This window comes from Dermacentor andersoni, chromosome 7 (assembly GCF_023375885.2).
Source record: "Dermacentor andersoni chromosome 7, qqDerAnde1_hic_scaffold, whole genome shotgun sequence".
Lineage (NCBI taxonomy): Eukaryota > Metazoa > Arthropoda > Arachnida > Ixodida > Ixodidae > Dermacentor > Dermacentor andersoni.
In genome coordinates this window covers 13,998,937-14,021,086 of record NC_092820.1, presented here as the reverse complement: position 1 = coordinate 14,021,086, position 22,150 = coordinate 13,998,937, and the positions used below count along the sequence as shown (strand labels likewise).

General features: G+C 43.0%; 1 protein-coding gene across 3 annotated transcripts in view; it reads right to left on the bottom strand.

Moving 5' to 3' along the window:
* LOC129386005 (chymotrypsinogen B-like) overlaps positions 1 to 22,150 on the bottom strand; it is a 717,527-nt gene that overhangs the window by 297,909 nt on the left and 397,468 nt on the right. For all 3 annotated transcript variants that reach the window (XM_055073202.2, XM_055073201.2, XM_055073200.2), the window contains exon 7: positions 14,780 to 14,918. In XM_055073202.2, the coding sequence (XP_054929177.1) occupies positions 14,780 to 14,918 (139 nt within the window). The remainder of the gene's footprint in view (positions 1 to 14,779; positions 14,919 to 22,150) is intronic.

Genomic DNA, 22,150 nt, shown 5'->3' with positions numbered 1-22,150 from the left:
CGTGGACATAGAAAATCAAGCAATACTACCATCATGCGGTTCTATTGGTCTCGGCCTACTTGAACATTACAAAATGTTGTGTCAAAAACTTATTCAACTACCATTTAGCCACAATTTTTCATTAATTGCCCGAGTCCCAACTGTGCCGGCAATGCATTCCAAGCAGTATCCTCGGGAATACCAAACCCACTAGGTTCACTTCTAATTATAATTTTTCACTGCAATTTGTTCATACTAACTGTGGTGAAAAAAAATCTACGCTAGCTACCATTACACTCTGGAATCGTTTACCTTACTTCGCCTAAAGTACTGCCAACATTTTTGTGTGCTCCGCTAAAATATTTCCTGCTATAGCCTCCGCTAATTAGCCTTAATAAACGTTTTTGCATTCTTCAACTAGGGGCTCTCAATATGGTTCTGTCACATTTTTTTCTTCGTAGCGTGCACACTGCACATTTTTTTTTCTTCGTTTGTTCGTCTACTTTAAAGATTGTATAATTTTGACACCTTTGTTGTTGTTTTTGTTATACTAAATCGCATTCGAGCATTGCTTATCGATTGTTTTTATTTGCTTTTCTGGTATTTATTCTAATATTACGTTATCCACTCTTATGCTGCCAACAATTATACAGTTATGTTGCAGTTTCAAACCAAGAGTCCCGTTTTCATTATTAATAGTTTGGGACTTTTGTCTGTATATAGATTTAGGTATTTATATTTTCTGTGTAAGAAAAACTTAAAATTCATGCAAGACAAACACAAATTGGATTCGAGTAACAAATGTACAAATGAATGTTGACATCGCTCATGAATACAGCGTTAAAGGTCCGGTGGGCGGGCAGGGGTAAGGCCTGTTGTTTGGAGGTGGCAAATATGACTTAAGTCCTGGGCACGTCCACACGAAATGTGTCACTGTCACATTCAGGATTCTGACCCTTTTCTTGATGCTGAATTGTTTTGTGATGCAAGGTGTCACCCTAGACCGTTATGTGCAGTGCCCTTGTGATTAGCGTAGTCAAATCATAGACGCTTTTAAATGCGTAAGCACTTGTATGCCTGCGCAAAGAGAATCGTGTCGATCCGTCCCGTAAAACGAACGCAATGTCTCATACTCCGTAAGCAAGCAAAAAATTTGGCAACATGTTACACTCCTGTAGCACGTGAAGGCGAAAGCCTACTGTACACGTGGTAAGGTGTGAAGTTATACGATCGGAGGGGCCAGACTTCTTGCAAGACATAACGAGCCGCAGTGTCAAGCACACGTGACCTCTTCAACGAGACATGCGAGCACCTAATGCACTACCTGAATGTTCTTTCGTTTCATCATTCATATTCAGCCATTGGATCTTTGCTTGCTTACGAGGGCATGAGCCATTCCTGATGATGATATTTTTTGTGTGGCTGGACTAGATACCGCTTTTTTCGAGTGTGAGCCATTGGAACCAGCCACTTAAGGCTTTCACTTTAAAAATTACAATGGCTCATACCCACTTAAAGCAGAGGCTACAAGCGCTCAGCAAAGTGAAGCGAACAGTAAACACATTCATTGAAATAACGCACACAACGCAATGAACAGCATACATTTCAATAAAGAACAAGCTTAAAACACGCATTTGAACCATCAATAAATCACTGCATACCACCGTGAGGAATTGTAGTGGTTGTTGTGCAAGAGCTTCGCTGGACATCCAGGTTGATATCCAGGTTGATAAAGACCGATAAGAGTTGAAAGGGTCGGATCATGTTCGATAAGGTTGATAAGGACTGATGAGGGTTGACAAGGGTTTATACTTGTCGGAACAAGTTTCATAGCATTGATAATGACACAGGGCTATGTGCAGATGAGCAAGTGGCACAATGCTTACGCATACATAGGCAACACCCAGATGAGTTTCTGCGTGAATATTTTACTGAGGATCACGGTATCATTAAAGTGGCGTCGGCAGGCGCTTTTCTTTCAGTGACATGCAAAAATACTGTCGGGGTGCGCCTTGTTTACTGTGTATTTATCTTCACGTAACCTACCATAAGGACATCTGCCAGTTTGGCCGATGTAGCTAGCTCTTCATGTCGTTGGAATCTCGTAAACGATCCCTGACTTACAATCGACAAACCTTTCCCTGTGTTTCTTTTCACAGCTTGCTGCCTTAGTGCGTCCTTGTCCGGCCTTTCTGCAAAGACAGCTTACTTTGGTTGGTGCTGGGAACACGACATTAAGGTTACTAAGGTTACGTTGTGTAGTTGAATGTAAAGGGTTAGTATTATTATTTTTCTGTGTGCTGCTCTGCGTTGCTCTATTGTCCAATGTCGAGTACGCTAGACCTAAGACCTTTCGAAAATAGTCTGACCATGTGACTCCTTTGTCGACGATGCATGAGGTGACGCCCATGTGACGATAACCTCAGAGTGAATCTAGATGACCCAGTGGAACTGGACGCACGCCTAGGGTTGAGTTTCGCGTTTTCATAAAAGTAGCTCATTCATCTGAAGGCTCCTCTTCGGGGAGATTACCAGCTGCGCCAAAGTCGGGCCATTCTGCATATCAACCAAGGGCAATTCGAGTGCAGACAAGTTAGCATGCGTCCGAGTTCATGAGAATACACAAGTGTTCTTTACGCAAAATTTGTTCCTCGAGTGTGTCTGTCTACTTTCAATATTTTATCGAGCTACGGCTTTGAGCCTAAGAGGAAGCTTTAGCTCAGGGCCAATTGCAATACTAGCTATTGAAGTACATTCTAGAAAAACAGGGAAATACTTTTATCAGACAACTGCTGCCATCAATCTGAATTATCTTTTTATTTATTTATTTACGCTCGAAAACACAGAGACTAGGGCAGTGCGATTCGTTTCAGGTAATCAAAAGTAAACTCAAATTGGAAGACTTGAAAGATCGTAGACGATATCGCAGGTTGAAAATTTTTCATAATAGCTACCATTCCAAAACTGGAATTGATAAGAAGTACATCCAAGCGCCGTCCTACATATCCTGAAGAAAGCACCACAGGCTCAAAGTAAATGAAGTTTTCTTTGAAGGTGGCGTCTTGCGCTATTAATTTTTATTAGATCTATACGAGAGTGAAATGATCTTCCGCCTATGATTGTATCCATTGTCTCTAATGATGATTTTTTCCGCGCTTTGTGTAACTAGTTTCTTTGTTATTGGTCTCAAATATGCTGCTTATTTTATGTATCCCCCTGCTGTAAGGCCTGCAAAGGCGAAGCAGGTGTCAAATAAATAAACAAAAATAAATAAAATATTTATACATACTGCAGCCTCAATGAGGCTATTGCTGGAGTGGGATGAACAAAGATACAGCATTTATAAACAAGCTTAGGTGAATTGTTTTAGTGGTAGTGAACGGATGTTGCCCGGTAATGAATCCCAGACTTAAATTGTAGATGGAAAAAACTGCGTTTAAAGGAATCAGTGCGAGCAAAAAAAGTTGACATATTTAGAGCATGGTGACTCCTCGTAAATGAGGGTTTGGAAAAAGTCAAGTAGTTACGCAAGGAGAATTGATTAGCGTAGGAAAAAATTTTAGGCATTAACGTTTGCGATGCTCTGCAAGAGGAGTGAGACCAAACAGGGAAAGAGGGCTAGACGGTGAAAATTCTTTGTCATATCTCCTACAAACAAAATGCCCAGCCCTATTTTGCACTGTTCTAGTTTTCTGGCGTCACAGTGTTTGTATGGGTTCCGTACAATGCAGCCATATTGGAGGATGGGGGATTAAGGGTTTTATATGTAATAAGTTGTTTCTTGAGGAGCAGCACGCAGCGTACGACGTAAGCAACCATGTCTTTTAAGGGCCTTGTTACAGGTGACATCAATGTGTTTCGACCAAGACAAATCGTGTGTTAGTAGGAAACCTAAATATTTGAAATCGAAGACCCTATTCAAAGCATTATTGTTAAAGGCATAGGCAAAGAAGGCAGCGTATGAGCGTCATGTAAAGGACATGAAGACCGTTTTGGAAAAGCTGATATTCATTTGCCATGTTTTGCACCAGTTACAGAAGTCCGCGAAATAATTGTTAAGGACAACATGATCAGTAGCAGATTTAATTGTATGATATAAAACGCTATCATCTGCAAAAAGGCGTGTTTTAACTGAGGTGTGTAGGGGGAGATCATTATTATAGATGAGGAATAAAAGAGGACCAAGTCCTCAGCCATGGGGAACCCCTGATGAAACAGGCATCAAAGGTGAGTTAGAGATGAAACATACATATTGCGAACGCTGGGAAAGAAAGTCCGATATGCAGCCAACCGAAAATTCATTTCTTATTAAGGCGAAGAGTTTGTTCATACGTTTAGGGTGTAAGACAAAGTCGAAGGCGTTTGCAAAGTCTATAGAAACAGCATTAATCTGGTCACCTATATCTGAAGAGCTGCTCATGGCATAACGAATTCTGTCAGTTATGTTATAGCGCTAAGACCACGTCTAAAATCATGCTGGAGAGTACATAACATTTTGTTAGTTTTAAGAAATTCCATAAAATGTTTAAAGACAATGTGTTCGCGTAATATACATGAGTGTGTTGTTAAGTAGATTGCCCTATAGTTAGATAACAATTGAACGTTACCCGACTTACATCAGGAACAAACTGAAGCAAGTTTTCACGAAGGAGGAACGCTAGCGGACGAGAAAGATTTTCTAAAGGTAATTGTGAGATATCTGCTGAACCAAAGAGAGTATCGAACGAAAAAAAGTCGGGATAACGTCTGTACCACAGAACTTCTTGGTGTCTAAGTTTAGGATTAAGTTAAGTACACCCTATGTAGGCAGCGGTGCCGTAGAGGTAGAGTATCCGCATCACGTGCAAAAGGACCGTGGTTCGAATCCTGGTGCCGCGCAATTTTCCAACGGATTTAAAAAATCCGCGTGTTGATAAAATTGCATAAACAGGCCTGGAGTGCGACGTGATCCCGGTGACGAGAACCGGTAACGCACTCCCTCACCAGAGCAGGATTGGCCACCCTGTTGCAGTACTTGGCCACAACCTCTTATATGAATACAACAATCAAAGCCCGGCCCTCAGTCCCCAGCTGCTGCGAAGCAACTGACCACGGCGGTGGCCAGACCTGTGACGCAGAAGAGTGTGCTAAGAATCTCCGGGCCCGGACAGGCCGCCATTGGAATCTGAACATGGCAACGCTTAACGCTAGAACGTTATCACATGAGGCCCGTCTAGCCGTGCTATTGGAGGAATAAAGGGTAGTAAATTGGATATAATAGGGCTCAGTGTAGTTAGGAGGACAAAAGAAGCTTATACAGTGCTAAAAAGCGGGCAAGTCCTGTGCTACCGGGGCTTATCGGAGAGACGAGAACGTGGAGTCGGATTCCTGATTAATAAGGATATAGCTGGTAACATACAGGAATTCTATAGCATTAACGAGAAGGTGGCAAGTCTTGTGAAACTTACTGAGAGGTACAAATTAAAGGTCGTACAGGTTTACGCCCCTACATCCAGTCACGATGACCAGGAAGTCGAAAGCTTCTATGACGACGTGGAATCGGCGATGGGTAAAGTCCAAACAAAATACACTATACGGATGGGCGACTTCAATGCCAGGCTAGGCAAGAAGGAGGCTGGAGACACGTCAGTGGGGGAATATGGCATGGGCGCTAGGAATAGCAGGGGAGAGTTATTAGTAGAGTTTGCAGAACCGAATAATCTGCGGATAATGAATACCTTCTTCCACCAAAAGTGGACGTGGAGGACCCCGAATGGCGAGAATAGAAATGAAATAGTCCTTATACTCTGCGCTAACCCTGGCATTATACAGGATGTGGACATGCTCGGCAAGGTGCGCTGCAGTGACCATAGGATGGTAAGAACTCGAATTAGCCTAGACAAGAAGCCGATCAATGAGTTAGTGGTAGAGCAAAAATAGATGAATTCCGGATCAAGCTAAAGAACACGTATTCTGCTTTAACTCAAAAACAGGACCTCATTGTTGAATCAATGAACTTATGGGCATCATTATATAGTGAGTAATAGAAGTCGGTGGTAACTCCGTTAGACAGGACCCCAGTAAGCTATCAAAGAAGAGGAAAGATGTGACCGAGAAACGCCAATTTATGAAAGCCTCTAACCTTACAGCTACAAAAGAACTGGCAGAACTTTCGAAGTTAATCAACAATCGTAAGACAGCTGACATAAGGAAGTATAATACGGATAGAATTGAACATGCTCTCAGGAATGGAGGAAGTCTAAAAGCAGTGAAGAAGAAACAAAGGATAGGCAAGAATCTGATGTATGCGTTAAGAGACAAAGCCGGCAATATCATTACTAATGTGGATGAGTTATTTCAAGTGGCTGAGGACTTTTATAGAGATTTATACAGTACCAGTGGCACCCATCACGATAATGGAAGAAAGAATAGTCTAGAGGAATTTGAAATGCCATATGTAACGCTCGAAGAAGTAAAGAAAGCCTTGGGAGCTATGAAAAGGGGGAATGCAGCTGGGGAGGATCAGGTAACAGCAGATTTATTGAAGGATGGTGGGCAGGTTGTTCTAGAAAAACTGGCCACCCTGTATACACAATGCCTCATGACCTCGAGCGTACCGGAATTTTGGAAGAACGCTGACATAATCCTAATGCATAAGAAAGGGGACGCCAAACACTTGAAAAATTATAGACCGATCAGCTTACTGTCCGTGTGCCTACAATATATTTACTAAGGTAATTGGAAGTGGAATCAGGAACACCTTAGACATCTGTCAACCGAAGGACCAGGCAGGATTCTGTAAAGGCTACTCAACAATAGACCATATTCACATTATCAATCAGGTGATAGAGAAATGTGCAGAATATAACGAACCCTTATATATAGCTTTCATTGATTACGAGACATAAGATATCCCTCAAGAGAAAAGTGTATAACAGCTGCGTCTTACCAGTACTCACGTAGGGTGCAGAAACCAGGAGGCTTACAAAGAGGGTTCTACTTAATTTTAGGATGACGCAATGAGCTATGGAACGAAGAATGATGGGTGTTACATTATGAGATAAGAAAAGAGCAGACTGGGTGAGGGAACAAACACGAGTTAATGACATCCTAGTTGAAATCAAGAAAAAAAAAAATGGACATTGGCAGGACATGTAACGAGGAGGGAAGATAACCGATGGTCATTAAGGGTTACGAACTGGATTCCAAGGGAAGGGAAGCGTAGCAGGGGATGGCAGAAAGTGAGGTGGGCGGTTGAGATTTAGAAGTTTGCAGGGACAACATGGCCACAATTAGTACACGACTGGGGTAGTTGGAGAAGTATGGAAGAGGCCTTTGCCCTGCAGTGGGCGTAACCAGGCTGATGATGATGATGATTACGAAAAAGCGTTTGTTTCACTCGAAACCTCACCAGACATGGAGGCATTACGGAATCAGGGTGTAGACGAGCCGCATGTAAAAATTCTGAAAGATATCTATAGCGGCTCCACAGCCACCGTAGTCGTCCATACAGAAAGCAACAAAATCCCAATAAGGAAACGCGTTAGGCAGGGAGATACGATCTCTCCAATACTATTCACAGCATGTTTACAGGTGGTATTCAGATACATGGATTGGGAAGAATTGGGGATGAGAGTTAATGGAGAATACCTTAGTAACTTGCGATTCGTTGATGATATTACCTTGCTTAGTAACTCAAGAGACCAATTGCAATGCGTGGTCACTGACCTGCAGAGGCAAAGCAGAAGGGTGAGTCTATAAAATTAATCTGCAGAAAACTAAAGTAATGTTTCACAGTCTCCGAAGAGAACAGCAGTTTACTATAGGTAGCGAGGCACTGGAAGTGGTAAGGGAATACATCTACTTAGGGCATGTAGTGACCGCGGATCCGGATGATGTGACTGAAATAATCATAAGAATAAGACTGGGCTGGGGTGCGTTTGGCAGGCATTCTCAGATCACGCCGTTATCCAAGAGAAAAATGTATAACAGCTGTGTCTTACCAGTACTCAGGTACGCGGCAGAAACCTGGAGGCTTACGAAAATGGTTCTATGTAAATTGAGGACGACGCAACGAGCTATGGAAAAAATAATGATGGATGTAACGTTAAGGGATCAGAAATGAGCAGATTGGGTGAGGGAACAAACGCGAGTTAATGACAACTTAGTTGAAATCAAGAAAAAGAAATGGGCATGGACAAGACGTGTAATGAAGAGAGAAGATAACCGATGCTCATTAAAGATTACGGATTGGATTCCAAAGGAAGGGAAGCGTAGCAGGGGGCGGCAGAAAGTTAGGTTGGCGGATGAGATTATGAAGTTTGCAGGGACAACATGGCCACAATTAGTACACGACCGGGGTAGTTGGAGAAGTATGGGAGAGGTCTTTGCCCTTCAGTGGGCGTAACGAGGCTTATGATGATGATGATGATGATGTAGACAGTGATGTATCGTCGATGTCAGGGTTTGGTTCGGAATCATAAATAGCGGTTACAGTGTTGTGAAGACAGAGTGGAAGTGGGTGTTAAGAGAAGCAGCTATTGTGTGCAAATCCAAACTTCTACATTGTAAATAATAACGTGTCCGAAGATAACCCAAATGGAAGGATAGCTTTCCATAATTTTTGGGGATAGGCCAGCATAAATTTCGGCAAGGTTACCTTGTAATAGAATTCTTTTACAGCAACCCTTTTAGATTTTAGCGCTATAGAATTGCATGAGTCTTGTGTCACCAGAGCGTTTTGATCTACGTAATCTGGCCCCACGACGTGATAAATGCAAAAGGTCGCAAGTCATCCAAGGAATTTCAGTGTTTGTGTCATTTGTTGTTAAAGGAATAAAATGGTTGATACACTTACTGACAAAATTTTCGAAGAAGCTTGTCAAGGTATTAGTATCACTAGTGGTACTTATTAGTTCAAGCTAATGAAAAGAATCGCATAGGGCGTCTGTTATTGCTAAATCATCAGCGCGGTTAAAGTCAGGAAGTGTGCGGTAGATACAGGGGGATTTAAGGACAATGCGAGGAACTGAAATTAACACAGCATTTTGGTCAGATATTCCATCAATTACATGGTATTCGTAACCGAAATTAAAAAGAGATGTAGTAAGAAAGACAATTTCCTTCCCTATGCGATTTTGCTGCCTTTGGGAAAAAAATAAATTCTAGTGATTTTACGAAGCAGAAAAATCAATTATGAAGTTCATAAATTGGCCCCTCAACACGAGTCGGCATATAACACAGATTTATTGCAGACAAATTTCATAAATGTATTTGCTGCTTATATAAATGTTTGGGAATGTCTACGAAGGCTGTGCAAAGCCGTATTCACAAATTAATGGCTAACTTAGCAGTAATGCATACTACATCAACCTTGTAGGCTTTATGTGTATTAGGTACCGTGTACGGTATTTTGATATCGCTTTTCATTGTGGAATTTTAGTTGTAACATAGTAAGTTCCTCCTTGAAGTCTTGCGATTCTTTATGAAGCACTAACGGTATACATTAAATACCTCCTTCACACAGTCACAGGCACGTACCCAGGATATTTCTCGGGGGGGGGGGGGGGGGGGCGACCCAACCCAACGTAACTTTTCTATTCAAATGAGGAAGGCGGGTACCTTTACTAGTACAATTGTGAATAACACCTGCCATTCTCCATAAAGACGCGTAAAACCGCAAAAGGGAAATGAAATAAGATGTATCTCACAGGTAGTATGCCTGCGAGATACACCCCTTTTTTACTTGCAAACAGGGAACCACATCGGATGGACTCGCGCAGGAAAGAAGCGCAGGAAGAACACTACCAAGAACAAGTAAACAAGCGAAAGCGTAAACTAAAGATTTCTATCATCATCAGCCTATTTTATGCCCACTGCAGGACAACGGCCTCTTCCTATAGTTGATTTCTATAGTAGCATACAACTTGAAAAAAAAAAAACAGCAGTTGGCAACCAAGGCACACAGACCGCGCGGGGTTGTGTTACACCGCAAGCCAATCACAGAAGCAAACAAAATCGTCGTCATGCGTCCTTTTCAAAATGGCGTCGTACTTGATACCTCCGGAGCGTCTGCTGCTCTTGAAGAGCCTTTTCATCGACGGAAGCAATGAGGTGTGCAAGAGACATGGACAAAGTGTATAGAGTCTGCGCATTTCACTCTTCAAAAGTCACCCGCCGTGGTTGCTTAGTTGCTATGTTGTTGGGCTGCTAAGCACAAGGTCGCGGGATCGAATCTCGGCGGCCGCATTTCGATGGAGACGAAATGCGAAAACACCCGTCTACTTAGACTTAGGTGCACGTTAAAGAACCTCAGGTGGTTAAAATTTCCGGAGTCTCCCACTACGGTGTGCCTTATTATCAGATCGTGGTTTTGGCACCCGCCCCCCATAAAACTCCCTAATTAATTAAATCTTCAAAAGTCTTCGGTACAGTGCATTTTACTGCTGAGCCCGTTTTACTCAAGAAATTCCATTGCCAACTGAAATGAAACTTGACAATAAATAGTTGTAGCGATGCAAGCATTTTATTTCACTTCAATGAAGAAATAGGCTTTCTCCACTCCACTATAATAGGCGAGGGAAAACGTACAAAATTATGGGCTAATCATTTTGTTTTTGTGGTTAGCGCCTTATTTGCGTAACAGGAAGCTTGAAGTACGAATTATTTGCAGCCTCGCGGAGGAACAGTGGCTGGCGATTATGAGGGCGTGCGCGGGGCTTCACTGCAGACCTAAAGGGACACTAAAGGCAAATAATAAGTCAAGCTAAAGTGATAAGTTAGTGCTCGGGAATTTCTAAGGCCTCAATATTAACACGAAAACAGCCTTAATCATCGAGAAATCGAGGTAAATGCAGGATTACACAATCCCCCGGGAAATTCAAGTAGTTGCCCGATGACGAAAGCACTCCTGAGTTAAATTCTGTGACTAGTACGCAACCACTCATTGCAAGAAAGATCCTTGCATTGTATTATAGGAGGAAATAAACTGCTACTTGTCCCATTCTGTTTCATGTTTAGACAAAAGAAGTGAATGAAATTACCCTTGACAACGACTCGGGCGGTCGAACGGTTTCGTTTTTTCTCGACTCCGCGACGCCCTCACTTCCGCGTTTCAGTACTTTCCTGATCGCGTAGTACTGCAGTGGTTTTTCTGGCTGGCCAAACTCACAGAAACTGCAAGTAGAAGAGAATTCAACTTCGATGTGATGTCGTGGGATGCCCGAACGGTCTACGCCACTTGGCCAAAAAGCAGCTGCAGCAGCGAATCCGCCGCCCTGACTTTATCTGTCTTGGCACGGTGGCGTTTTACTCGCCAACGGCAGCAAAGGGCGGTGATGGCGTACGCAACGTCACCACTTCTCCGGTTGGGCGGAGGGAGACTTGAGTTGCGAAGAAGGCGCCCGGACCCTTCAGATTTTTTTTCCATAAGCTTAGTCTTTTCTTGACACGAAACAAGCGTTGTAAAGTTTCTGGAATGGTGTTTAAACAGTCCACGCCGACTTAGTATTAGGCTTTAGTGTTTCTTTAAGTTGTATGTGACTATAATGACGTTATTTAAATTAGGTCTGGAAGAATGATAGAAAAATATATATTTGCGGAACAATCACAGTTCTATTGGATCCCTCGTTTACTGCTCTACCAAGTGAAGTGCCAAAACCGACTCGTACGGTTATTTGGCAAGTTGCGCAATGATGCGTGACCGCCAGTGCCGTACAACCGCGTAGAGCGCAGGACGCTGCGGTTCTAGACGTACTGCGCCCACTGCGGAAGGTTAGAAAAACACCTACATAAGCCCAGCAGAGAAGTGGCTACGTCAGGCGGCTCGACTGATAACTGTAGAAGTGTCATTCAAAATACACAGAATTGTTCTCCACTTCCGGCAGCGTTTTCTGTACGTCCTTTTTAAATAAAAAGATGTTGGTCCATAAATATTTTGATAAAGAATGGTTAAGTTTGTTCATTTTCGCTTTCCCTTCTAATTTGGCTGTTGCCTTCACTTAATTTATCAAATCCTTGCGATCTTGCTTGCAGTTGCCAATATTGCACAACAGGTGCTGTAGAATTAGGGAAAAACCAGACGAGGTAACGGGTGACAATCATATTGCATATTGGTTTAACGGTTATTACCGTTTGATGATGGACGCTGTTTCGCATTATTTTAATTTGCACTTTATTTAACTCATATAGCTGGTATATGGTTCGGACAATGTGCCAGCGTGGCGTCGAGCCGTCACTTGAGGAAATAAGGAAGCAAAAGGAAAAGTTAAACCAAACTGGCGTTTTTTCCGCCTGCAACTCGTTCCTCAAGCATACAGGCCAGCTGACTACGAACCGAATCCCGTTCTTGGTCCCTGGATCAATCTAAACAAAGAAGGTTGAACTAACAAAGCAACAGCCATGTGCGTGACCATCGAATACAGATAGTGACAACTGAACGCATCTCGAGTTAATCCTGCGGGCACCGAATCGATGAGAAAACTGGTCTTAACACCCCAGGAGATGCTGATAAATACCGTCATCCAAAAGGAGCGAAAAATGCAGCAACACTTTGACCAACGAATAGCTGTCAAGTCTCAGCATTGATTTGGCGGTGCTTTAGGAATGTTTGTGAGAATTGGTGGCATAGGTGGGGAGGGGGGTGGGTATGCCGCCTAATTTAGCGGGGGGGGGGACCCGAGCCCACCCCCTGGGTACGTGCCTTCACAGTCACTAGATGTGTAACAAACGTCATCAACTTCGAGGCAGTGGTGCCGTTGAAGAAAAAAAAAATTCCTTTCCCATTTATTTAACGAAAGGAGGGGCGAAGCTAAAACTTCTTCGAAGGGAAGTTTATTATATTTAGGAATGACAATGAAGCTCCTTATTTTTGAAGACAAGCTCCTGTCGGGTGACACTACACGGGTTTCGCGTACGTAGGATGTGAGTACCATGCAATCAGGCCCCTTTGTCAAAAAACAGTGCTTTCGTGTCTCCAGAGCATCATAACAATTCTCAAAAGGCGTCCAAGTGTAAGTAGAACCAAGAAGAGATAGCGAGAATTAGTCGCAGAGAAGGCAACGTCAAGAATGCGAGCGTGATTAGCGCTACTGTAATGTTGATTCAACTACATTCCTCCGCTAGACTGTATTGAATGGGATCTGCCTGTCTCGCCTCTTGTTAAAGACACTCGCCATCTCGCCCCTACGAAAGTGGCTGTCGAGCGAAGCTGGTAAAAATCACCACTACAGCGGCTGAGGGGCTTTATGGCTTTAGAGTCATGGTAGTAATGCTATTTGAGATTAATGGTAGTAATGAGAGTAAGCATAAATTTCACCACACGCAGCCGTCCATAGCGGTGTTGCAACAACATTGAAATTAGTTGATAGGCTGGTTATCTTATATACGAAGGGGTAGGAATGTCACACGCCACGTCGCAAGCTGCTGTCCACAATCTTTACCGGGAAACGTACGCGGGAAGCGCTACGTGCTTCGGACTTATCATAACTTGTGTGGTTTGGATGCCTGTATGTAGTTGTTTTCAGCTTGTTCTTTATTGAAGCGTATGCTGTTCTGTATGTTGTATGCGTGATTGCAGAGAATGTGTGCACTGTTCGCTTTACTTCACTGAGAGCTTGTAGCCTCCGCCTTGCGGGGGTATGAGCCATTGCATTTTGGGCAATGAGCCATTGATGATGATAGTTTTCTGTCGACGTTACGCAACGAAAAAATCCCGGGATCCTTGCCATAGACAGTTTTGCTGCAAAAGTAGAGTTTTAGAACAAAAGAAATAACGTCGAAGCCACTGCGCATGCGCGTGACGCAAACGGCATTTGGGTTTTGCGTCAGACATGTTATTTTACTGACTGAGTGGAAGCCTCAAAAGCTGCCCCAAAAGTTTAGCGTCAACAAACATGGCGGTACCCATCGAAGCGACGCCTCTAACCTAACAACAAACTGGCTTCAATTCGTGGTAACGCGTGAAGTTCACAAGCTAAGAGAAGTGGCTGCGGTTATCGCTTACTCTGAAGTAGCGTGTGTTATGAAGGTTGTTTCATTGGTCGCCACTGATTCTGAATGTGGTTGTCAATTCATGCCTTGTAGGCCAACACGGCTCATTTTGTCTGGTGGAAGCACGTAAAGTTGGTTACTCAAAACAAAGCGCGACTAATCGCATGTTGCTAGTAGAATAACCTCTAAAATGTAATTAAAGGTGGGAACACAAATGTAGAAATTACTCTTCTTATCATAAAATGGTATATTTTGTTTATTATGAATGATAGTTTTCCTTGATGCCGTAGTGGCGCTGCAAGCGCAAGACGCTATCTGCAAACCCATATCCCTATTCAAAACTCTTTACTCCTGCCTGGCCCAACGCCAACACCCGCAAAGCTCTCTGGGGCCCCAAACCTTTGGGGTCCCCATTTTAAGACTCCCCAATGGCTTTTTCGCGCCTCCAGAGTGTCGCAGTGGATCAAAACATAGCCGCGTGTCAAGCAAAGTAGACGTGAAAGAAGACAACGTCGGCGTACATGCGCGTAAAAAAAGCTAATGTGAAAACTCGACATGAATAAATGAACTAGAGAGTTGGAAAAAAATGTAACGTCTGACAATGGAACGAAAAAAAAATATTGGAAATAATGTAAAAATCTGCAGTTATGAAACATGGCACCATCCTTAATGCCGGAATTCCCGCACATGGCTACTTGGGAGTCAACTTTGGCACACAGGTGTTTTCATTCAAGGCTAAGGATTTGCTTTACGCCGCGTGGCATACACATAATACTTCTTTACGAGCTCACATTCGCTGTCTAATAAAGGAACAAATATTTTCCAACGTTACCATTAGGATGGCAATGTCGTTGCGGAGGGTGGACATGTCGAACATGGGATGTCTCAAGAAACGGGCCCCTCGCCTAAAGGGCCCTTGCAAGCCTTTAAGTCCGTAGTAGACTTTCACGTTGGCAATTGGGTCTTGCTTTCTGCGAAAGAAGAACGAACACCGTCTAGTACAAATGCAAAAAGTGCATATATTTGGAGCTGCTTGCGCATCGTTAAAGAGTTAAAACATCGCAAAACGCATGTGACTATTTGGATAACATGAGATACACAGGTGCTGTTTGTCCAGTTGATTCGTTCCGTTCTATGTTGGTGCAGCGTGTTTAGCGCTATTTTACCTTTATTTTAGTACAAACATTGTTAGGAGGAGTGTCTTCGTAAGGATATTATCCCGTTTTCTTAAAATAAGAAGTTGAGGCCTACAGGGTCACAACAAGAGTTCTATGTGAATCAGGCAAGCGGTACTGTTACAGTTCTTTCGCTTCATTCAACGACCTTGTAGTAACGGAAGACAATATATTGAAAAGACTTGAGAGGTGCCTCCGTGCCACTGCAGGAGAGACTCGACTGCGTGTTGGTTCTCGCATGCCTGCAGTCTTGCAGGGCGCTAATAGCGTCTTCATAATGCATATGACGAGTGAGTAGAACTGTGTCATCTGCATATTGATACACAGTGGCTTTTGTAATTATCGTGGGATAAATAAATTGAATAAGAGAGGGGACAACACGGATCCCTGTGAAACCCCAGCTGTAATATATTTTCTAGCGTTAACAATTTCTTTACTGCCCATGACCACCTGTGATCTATCACGTAAATAATTGCAAATAAGATCAAAAAAGGGTCCCCTGAAACCCAAACGAAACAACTTTTCCAATAAAATATCGTGATTTACAGTTTCGAACGCTTTTGCTAAATCCAAAAACAAAGCACAGCTATACAGGTTCTTATCTAGAGCAGAATATAATTCATCGGTGAAATTTTCTAACAGTGTAATAGTACCTCACTCAGCAACAAATCCAAATTGTCTTGGTGTTAGGATTGAAAATTTCTTTAAGACAGGTAGTCATACAATCAAACACAAACTGTTCCAGTATTTGGGAGAGTATAGGCAAAACAGAGATAGGTCTATAGTTTTGAACTTCATCTTTTTTTCCTGCATAATATATATATATATATATATATATATATATATATATATATATATATTTCTATAATAATATTCATAATGTTTATTGCCAGAAAATATACAGAACGACACAAGTAGGCCGGTCTAAGCCTCAGTTGGCTTGTAGGACCGTGCCAATGACTGTGATAGACAAAGCAAAAAAATATACATAAATTGATGAGAAATGAAGCAAAAAAATAAAGAACAAAAACGAACGGCAAAAAATTGAAAAGAACAAAATAACATTTGGTTATCTACATATACCAAAAGTTGAAGAGCTAAATATTGCGATGCAAAAAAAAATATACAAGAGGGTAATTTTACTGTAGCTGCTTTAAGAAGTGTTTGAGCGTGCTTTCTGATGTTACGTTAAAAATTTCTTCTGGTAATTTGTTAAATATGTCAGACACATAAGCACAGCGTCTGGCCGCGCCATATCTTGTGACTGAACGAGGAATTTCATAACTGACATGTTTTCTAAGCTCTCCTGTGACGGCACTTCCTTGATTGAAAGCGCAATTCCAGAAATGTTTAACGACAACTGTTTCTATAAGTAATGAATGGAAGTTTGGTAGCCCAAGTTCACGGAAGATGTTTGCACCTGTTACTATTGAGGAATTGTAGGTAACATTTTTAAGAATGTTTTTTATAATCCGGTCAACCCTGCATCTCCAACGATCCGAACAAAACCCAAATACTGTAATGCCGTACCTCAACACAATGTAACCTAGTGCCTGTGCTATAATCTTCTTTATAGACAAGGGTGCGATACTTTTGATAATAAATAACAGCCAGGTTACTGACCTCAGTTTATAACAAATAAGTGATAAGTGATGCTGCCACGATAAATTACTATCGAAATAGATTCCAAGATATTTCACACAATCCACGTATGGAATAGGCGCACATTTACAATGAACACAGTCTGACTCATGCAAGTAGAGAGGCATGTTAATAACAGTAGTCTTAAGTGGGGAGCGAAAACAAACAAGTTTTGGTTTTTGGGCATTTACAACAATTCCATTATTAGAGAACCAAAGCATTGCCTTGTACGCGTCATTTTGCAACATTTCAGTGGGCGTTTTATAAGAAAGGTGTTTCGCTAATAATACGGTGTCGTCAGCATACTGGAATACTGAACATTTCGAAATTGCCAAAGGGAAGTCGTTAACAAAGATATAAATAACAATGGCGACAAAATGGACCCCTGAGGAACTCCAGCTTTTACCGACAGCTTAGAACTAAATATGCCCTTATCATCGGTAGAGACCACCTGAAATCTGTTGCTCAAGTAATTTTCGAGAACTTTGTAAAAAGGCCCACGAAATCCCCAAAAATGCAGTTTACATAACAAGATTTGACGATTCAGGGTGTCAAGCGTTTTCGCTACATCTAAAAATAGCGCACATGTGAAAAGATTCTGATCAAATGCCGAGAACAGTTGATCTGAAAATTCCTCAAGCAGTGCCACAGTACGACGCCCTGAAATAAAGCCAAACTGTCGATTAGTCAGGATAGAAAATTTGTTAAGGAAAGGAGACATAGTGTGGAAAAGAACTTTTTTTAAGACCTGAGCAATAATCGGCAATATAGAAATTGGCCGATAGTTTTCAATACTATCTTTCTTCGCTGCCTTGTGTAGTGGTGCAATACCTGCAGTTTTCGTCGCCTTCCAAAAAACCATTCAGTATATGCAGGATAATATCTGAGAGCGCATTGCAATTCCTTCTGATGGTGTGTAAAGAAATTCCATCATAGCCAGTGGGCTTGTTAGGACGGAAATTGAAAATAATTTCTTCCAGATCCCCCCCCCCCCCCCACCCTTCAAAATTCTCGGAATAAAAGCCGACGCAGATACGGAATGCCCTAAGGGCGTAGTGCTTGTATATGAAGAGACGGCCCTTTGGGACGCTTTAACAAAGTGATTGTTGAAAGCATCAGCCACTTCTGTGGGAGGTTGTTGAAAAACACCGAAAATAGAACGGTTATTGGAACTCACTCCTCTGAGATGATTTACCAAAGACCAAGTTTTTCTTACATTACTTGCAGATTGTTGGAATTTATAAAAAAAGTAACGGTGTTTGGCGCCACGCAGAAGAGCAACAACTCTATTTCTTGCCGACTTGTATTCTAATCACAGTCTTTGGTTTCAGGGATTTCTTTTGCAACGTTTCCACAAGTTGTCTCGATACGAAATGGAAGCAAGAATTTCCGTGTTCATCCAGCAGTGACCCTTTCTTATCGGCTTAGCTATCAGCCATGTGCAACGCGATTCAAAATGTTTCATTTGCATACAGAGCCTTTCATATACTTTGGCCGAAGAATCTTCTTTGGTTAAGGATGCCCAGTCAAACGAAACGATAAGGTTATCAAGCTTGGATTGACTACCAGTAGGGACAAGGCATTTACGCTGCCCAGATCCAGTTTCCACCGATGACGTTCTAGACGCGCCTGGTGAAACTAGACGACATGCAACGAAATAGTGGTCCGCCATCCGATGTAGAATAGTACATGACCTAAATGAACAGGAGGGAGCTCTGACCGCTATGTGATCTAAACAAGATTGCACTAGGCTATCATTAACTAATTCCGCTCTAGTAGGAGCGGAATTAGTTAATAATAGCCTAGTGGTTATAATAATAATAATAATAATAATAATAATAATAATAATAATAATAATAATCAGCCTTGTTACGCCCACTGCAGGGCAAAGGCCTCTCCCATGCTTCAACTTCCCCGGTCATGTACTAATTGTGGCCATGTCGTCCCTGCAAACTTCTTAATGTCATCACCAACCTAACTTTCTGCAGCCCCTGCTACGCTTCGCTTCCCTTGGAATCCAGTCCGCGACCGTTAATGACCATCGGTTATCTTCCCTCCTCATTACATGTTTTGCCCATGCCCATTTCTTTTTCTTCAGTTCAACTAAGATGTCATTAACTCGCGTTTGTTCCCTACAAGGAAGCGTAGCAGAGAGCGACAGAAAGTTAGGTGGGCGGATGAGACTAAGAAGTTTGTAGGGACAATATGGCCACAATGACCGGGGTAGTTGGAGAAGTATGGGAAAGACCTTTGCGCTGCAGTGGGCGTAACTAGGCTGATGATGATGATGAGGATGTTCCCTCACCCAATCTGCTCTTTTCTTATCCCTTAACGTTACACCTATCATTCTGCTTTCCATAACTCGTTGCGTCGTCCTAAGTTTAAGCAGAACCGCTTTTGTAAGCCTCCAGGTTTCTGCCCCGTACGTAATTACTGGTAAGGGACACAGCTGTTATACACTTATCTCTTGAGGGATAATGGCAACCTGCTGTTCATGACCTGAGAATGGCTGCCAAACGCACCCCAGCCCTTTCTTATTCTTCTGATTATTTCACTCTCATGATCCCGATCCGCGGTCACTACCTGCCCTAAGTAGATGTATTCGCTTATTACTTCCAGTGCCTTGCTACCTATCGTAAACCGCTGTTCTCTTCCGAGACTGTAAAACATTACTTTAGTTTTCTGCAGGTTAATTTTTAGACCCACTCTTCTGCTTTGCCTCTCCAGGTCAGTGAGCATGCATTGCAATTGGTCCCCTGTGTTAATGAGCAAGGCAATATCATCAGCGAATCGCAAGTTACTAAGGTATTCTCCATTAAATCTCATCCCCAACTCTTCCTAATTCAAGTCTCTGAATAGCTCCTCTAAACACGCTGTGAACAGCATTGGACAGATCGTATCTCCCTGCCTGACGCCTTTCTTTATTCGGATTTTGTTGCTTTCCTTATGAAGGACTGTCCGCACATAGACAGCCCCATATTACACCAACATGCACTAATGAGGAATAGGCAGTGGGAGGCATGGCTTGCGGACGAGGGTCGGGAGAGCCAGTTGGCTCTTCTGGACCAAGCTCAGCGAGCCGCTCGTGCCAGTGTGGTCCTGGAATAGGGGCTCCAACCATCGTGCCTTATTTTATTTATATTCAATAAAGTTTTCACTCACTCACTCAATCACTCACTCCCAAAACTCGAATTACTGTCAACAAGTGGTAAAGTATGTAATAGATTACATCCAGAACGCTCCTACAACCTTAATTGATGGCGCCGCAGTAAATAAACATGCTTTATTGGAACACTTTTTAAAAATAATTGCTTAATCGGTAGCAGATTTATGTCACGTAGTTCACATTCGGCGTTGTGCGTTTTGTGTGGATTATATTGGAATGATTTCGCAGGCATTGTCTAATTTCATTTTTTTCTCTCTCTCGCTCTCCGCTTTTCTAGCACTTCATTCTTCGCAAAATATTTAACTTGAAGGTATACATGTGTGCACCTTACTGGTGTGCATATATGCCACGTGCGTGTGTATCTATGAATGCATGTGTGTGTACGTATGTGTATATATATGCATATGTATGCGTATATATGTGCGTAGATATGGGCGTATAGGCGCCGCTTCTACAGGTGTCTGCGCGTATACGTGTGAATATAACATGTCAGTGTACAATATAGTTTTGTATAGGTGTATTTATATGTAAAATTTTTTTCTTCTCGTTCTTCGTAGCTTGGTGCGAGCGGTTCCTTTATTTTGTATTGCTTTTTTTCTCGTACGAGTGTACGACATAAACTGCTGTTTTGCCGCTGTTGCCGCTGCCTGCAGGGCCCCAGGCCTTGTCAAGCTGCTCAATGAGAAGCTCTTTGTCCGGTCCATTTTTCCTTGAGGAAAATAAAAACAGTTTCTGATTCTCATGTCCTTAAACCCTCCTGATAGCGCGCGGTACGTGGCCGCCCAGGTACCCATTTCCAAGTTGGAGAACTATGCCTACGCGACCGAATCGCACCAAGCTACCGAGGAGGTTCGGGTACCAACTCTTCTTTTGTGCATGGGTGTTCAAGCTCGACGCGAGCTGGCGTCTTTCAACTTGTCGGCCGAAGACGTTCAGTCGTACAGCGTTGTTAAAAGCAAGTTCACCTCGTATTTAAAGCACCCGTTAAACGAAGATCACGGCAGCTATCGTTTTCACAAACGGACGCAGGAAGGAGATGAAAGCGTCAATGCTTTTTATTACGCGTTGCGAAACATGGTAAAAAGATGCAACTACGGCTCAACGTCCGTCGAGGACAGGCTCGTTTGAGACCAATTTATCGTTGATGTGTTGGACAGCAAGCCATCGGAACAACTCTGCCGCACTTCCGGCTTGACGCTTGATACAGCGCTTCTGCATTAACGGCTGCACAAAAATGCCGAACGAGAAAAACGTGAACGAGAAAGCCAGTTGTCTGGACCAGTCGCCGTTGGTGTAGCGAAACATAGGCCAACGAGAAGTCAGTCACGTAATTAAGCGTTGGGATCAAGAGAAACGTTTCTCGCCGGCGTGCACATATTGTGTCACTTCAGCGGACGAGAAGAGCTTTAGCGGATTTTTTTGTCCTGCAAAAAAAGCTGTTTGCAAGTTTTCGAAAAAGAAAGGATACTTCCAAGCAGTTTGCTTAGTCAAACAACGCTCGCAAAGCTGACATTCACGTGCCATCGAGATGCATGCTGTCTAGAGCAGTCATGAGGCAAAGGCTAAGTTTGTTTGGGTCCACGTGAATGGAGTCCCACTCAAGTTTAAGGTCGACTCAGGAGCGGAAGAAGCCGTCGTTCCAAGCACTTTTCAAGGAGTACCGTCGCGACTTGGTCATCTCGCCGGTTCAGAAAATTTCCTTTGAAAGTAACGGGCCAATTCACAGCCACGTTGGCGTGGAAGAGCCGCACCTGTGTGCAGCCAGTATACGTTATGCCTTCGCAGTCTACACCTCAACTAGACTACCCTGGTGCCTCGCATCGGGAGTCGTGAAGTTCATCGATACCGCACAGTGATCTGAAAAGCAAGCTAGCTCTGCAAGCGACGCAGCCCCTGGCCAGGACGCCTTCGAAGGGCTTGGTACCGTTGGGGAGGAGTACACTATTCGACTCAAGCCAAGTGCCAGGCCATTTGTTCTCAGTGTACCTCGCAGAATTCTCATGCCTCTGTACAACCAGGTAAAGCAGGAGGACCAGTTGGAAAAACAAGGTGTTATGAGGGACATTACGAAGCCGACGCCATGGTGGGCCGGTCTGGTCACAGCACCGAAGGCATCAAGCGGCATCCGAGTATATTTGGACTTAACGAAGCTCAACAAAGAAGCGTGAAAAGCATGTGCTTCCAATGGTTGAATGGGTGCTCCGGCAACTGGGCGACGCCA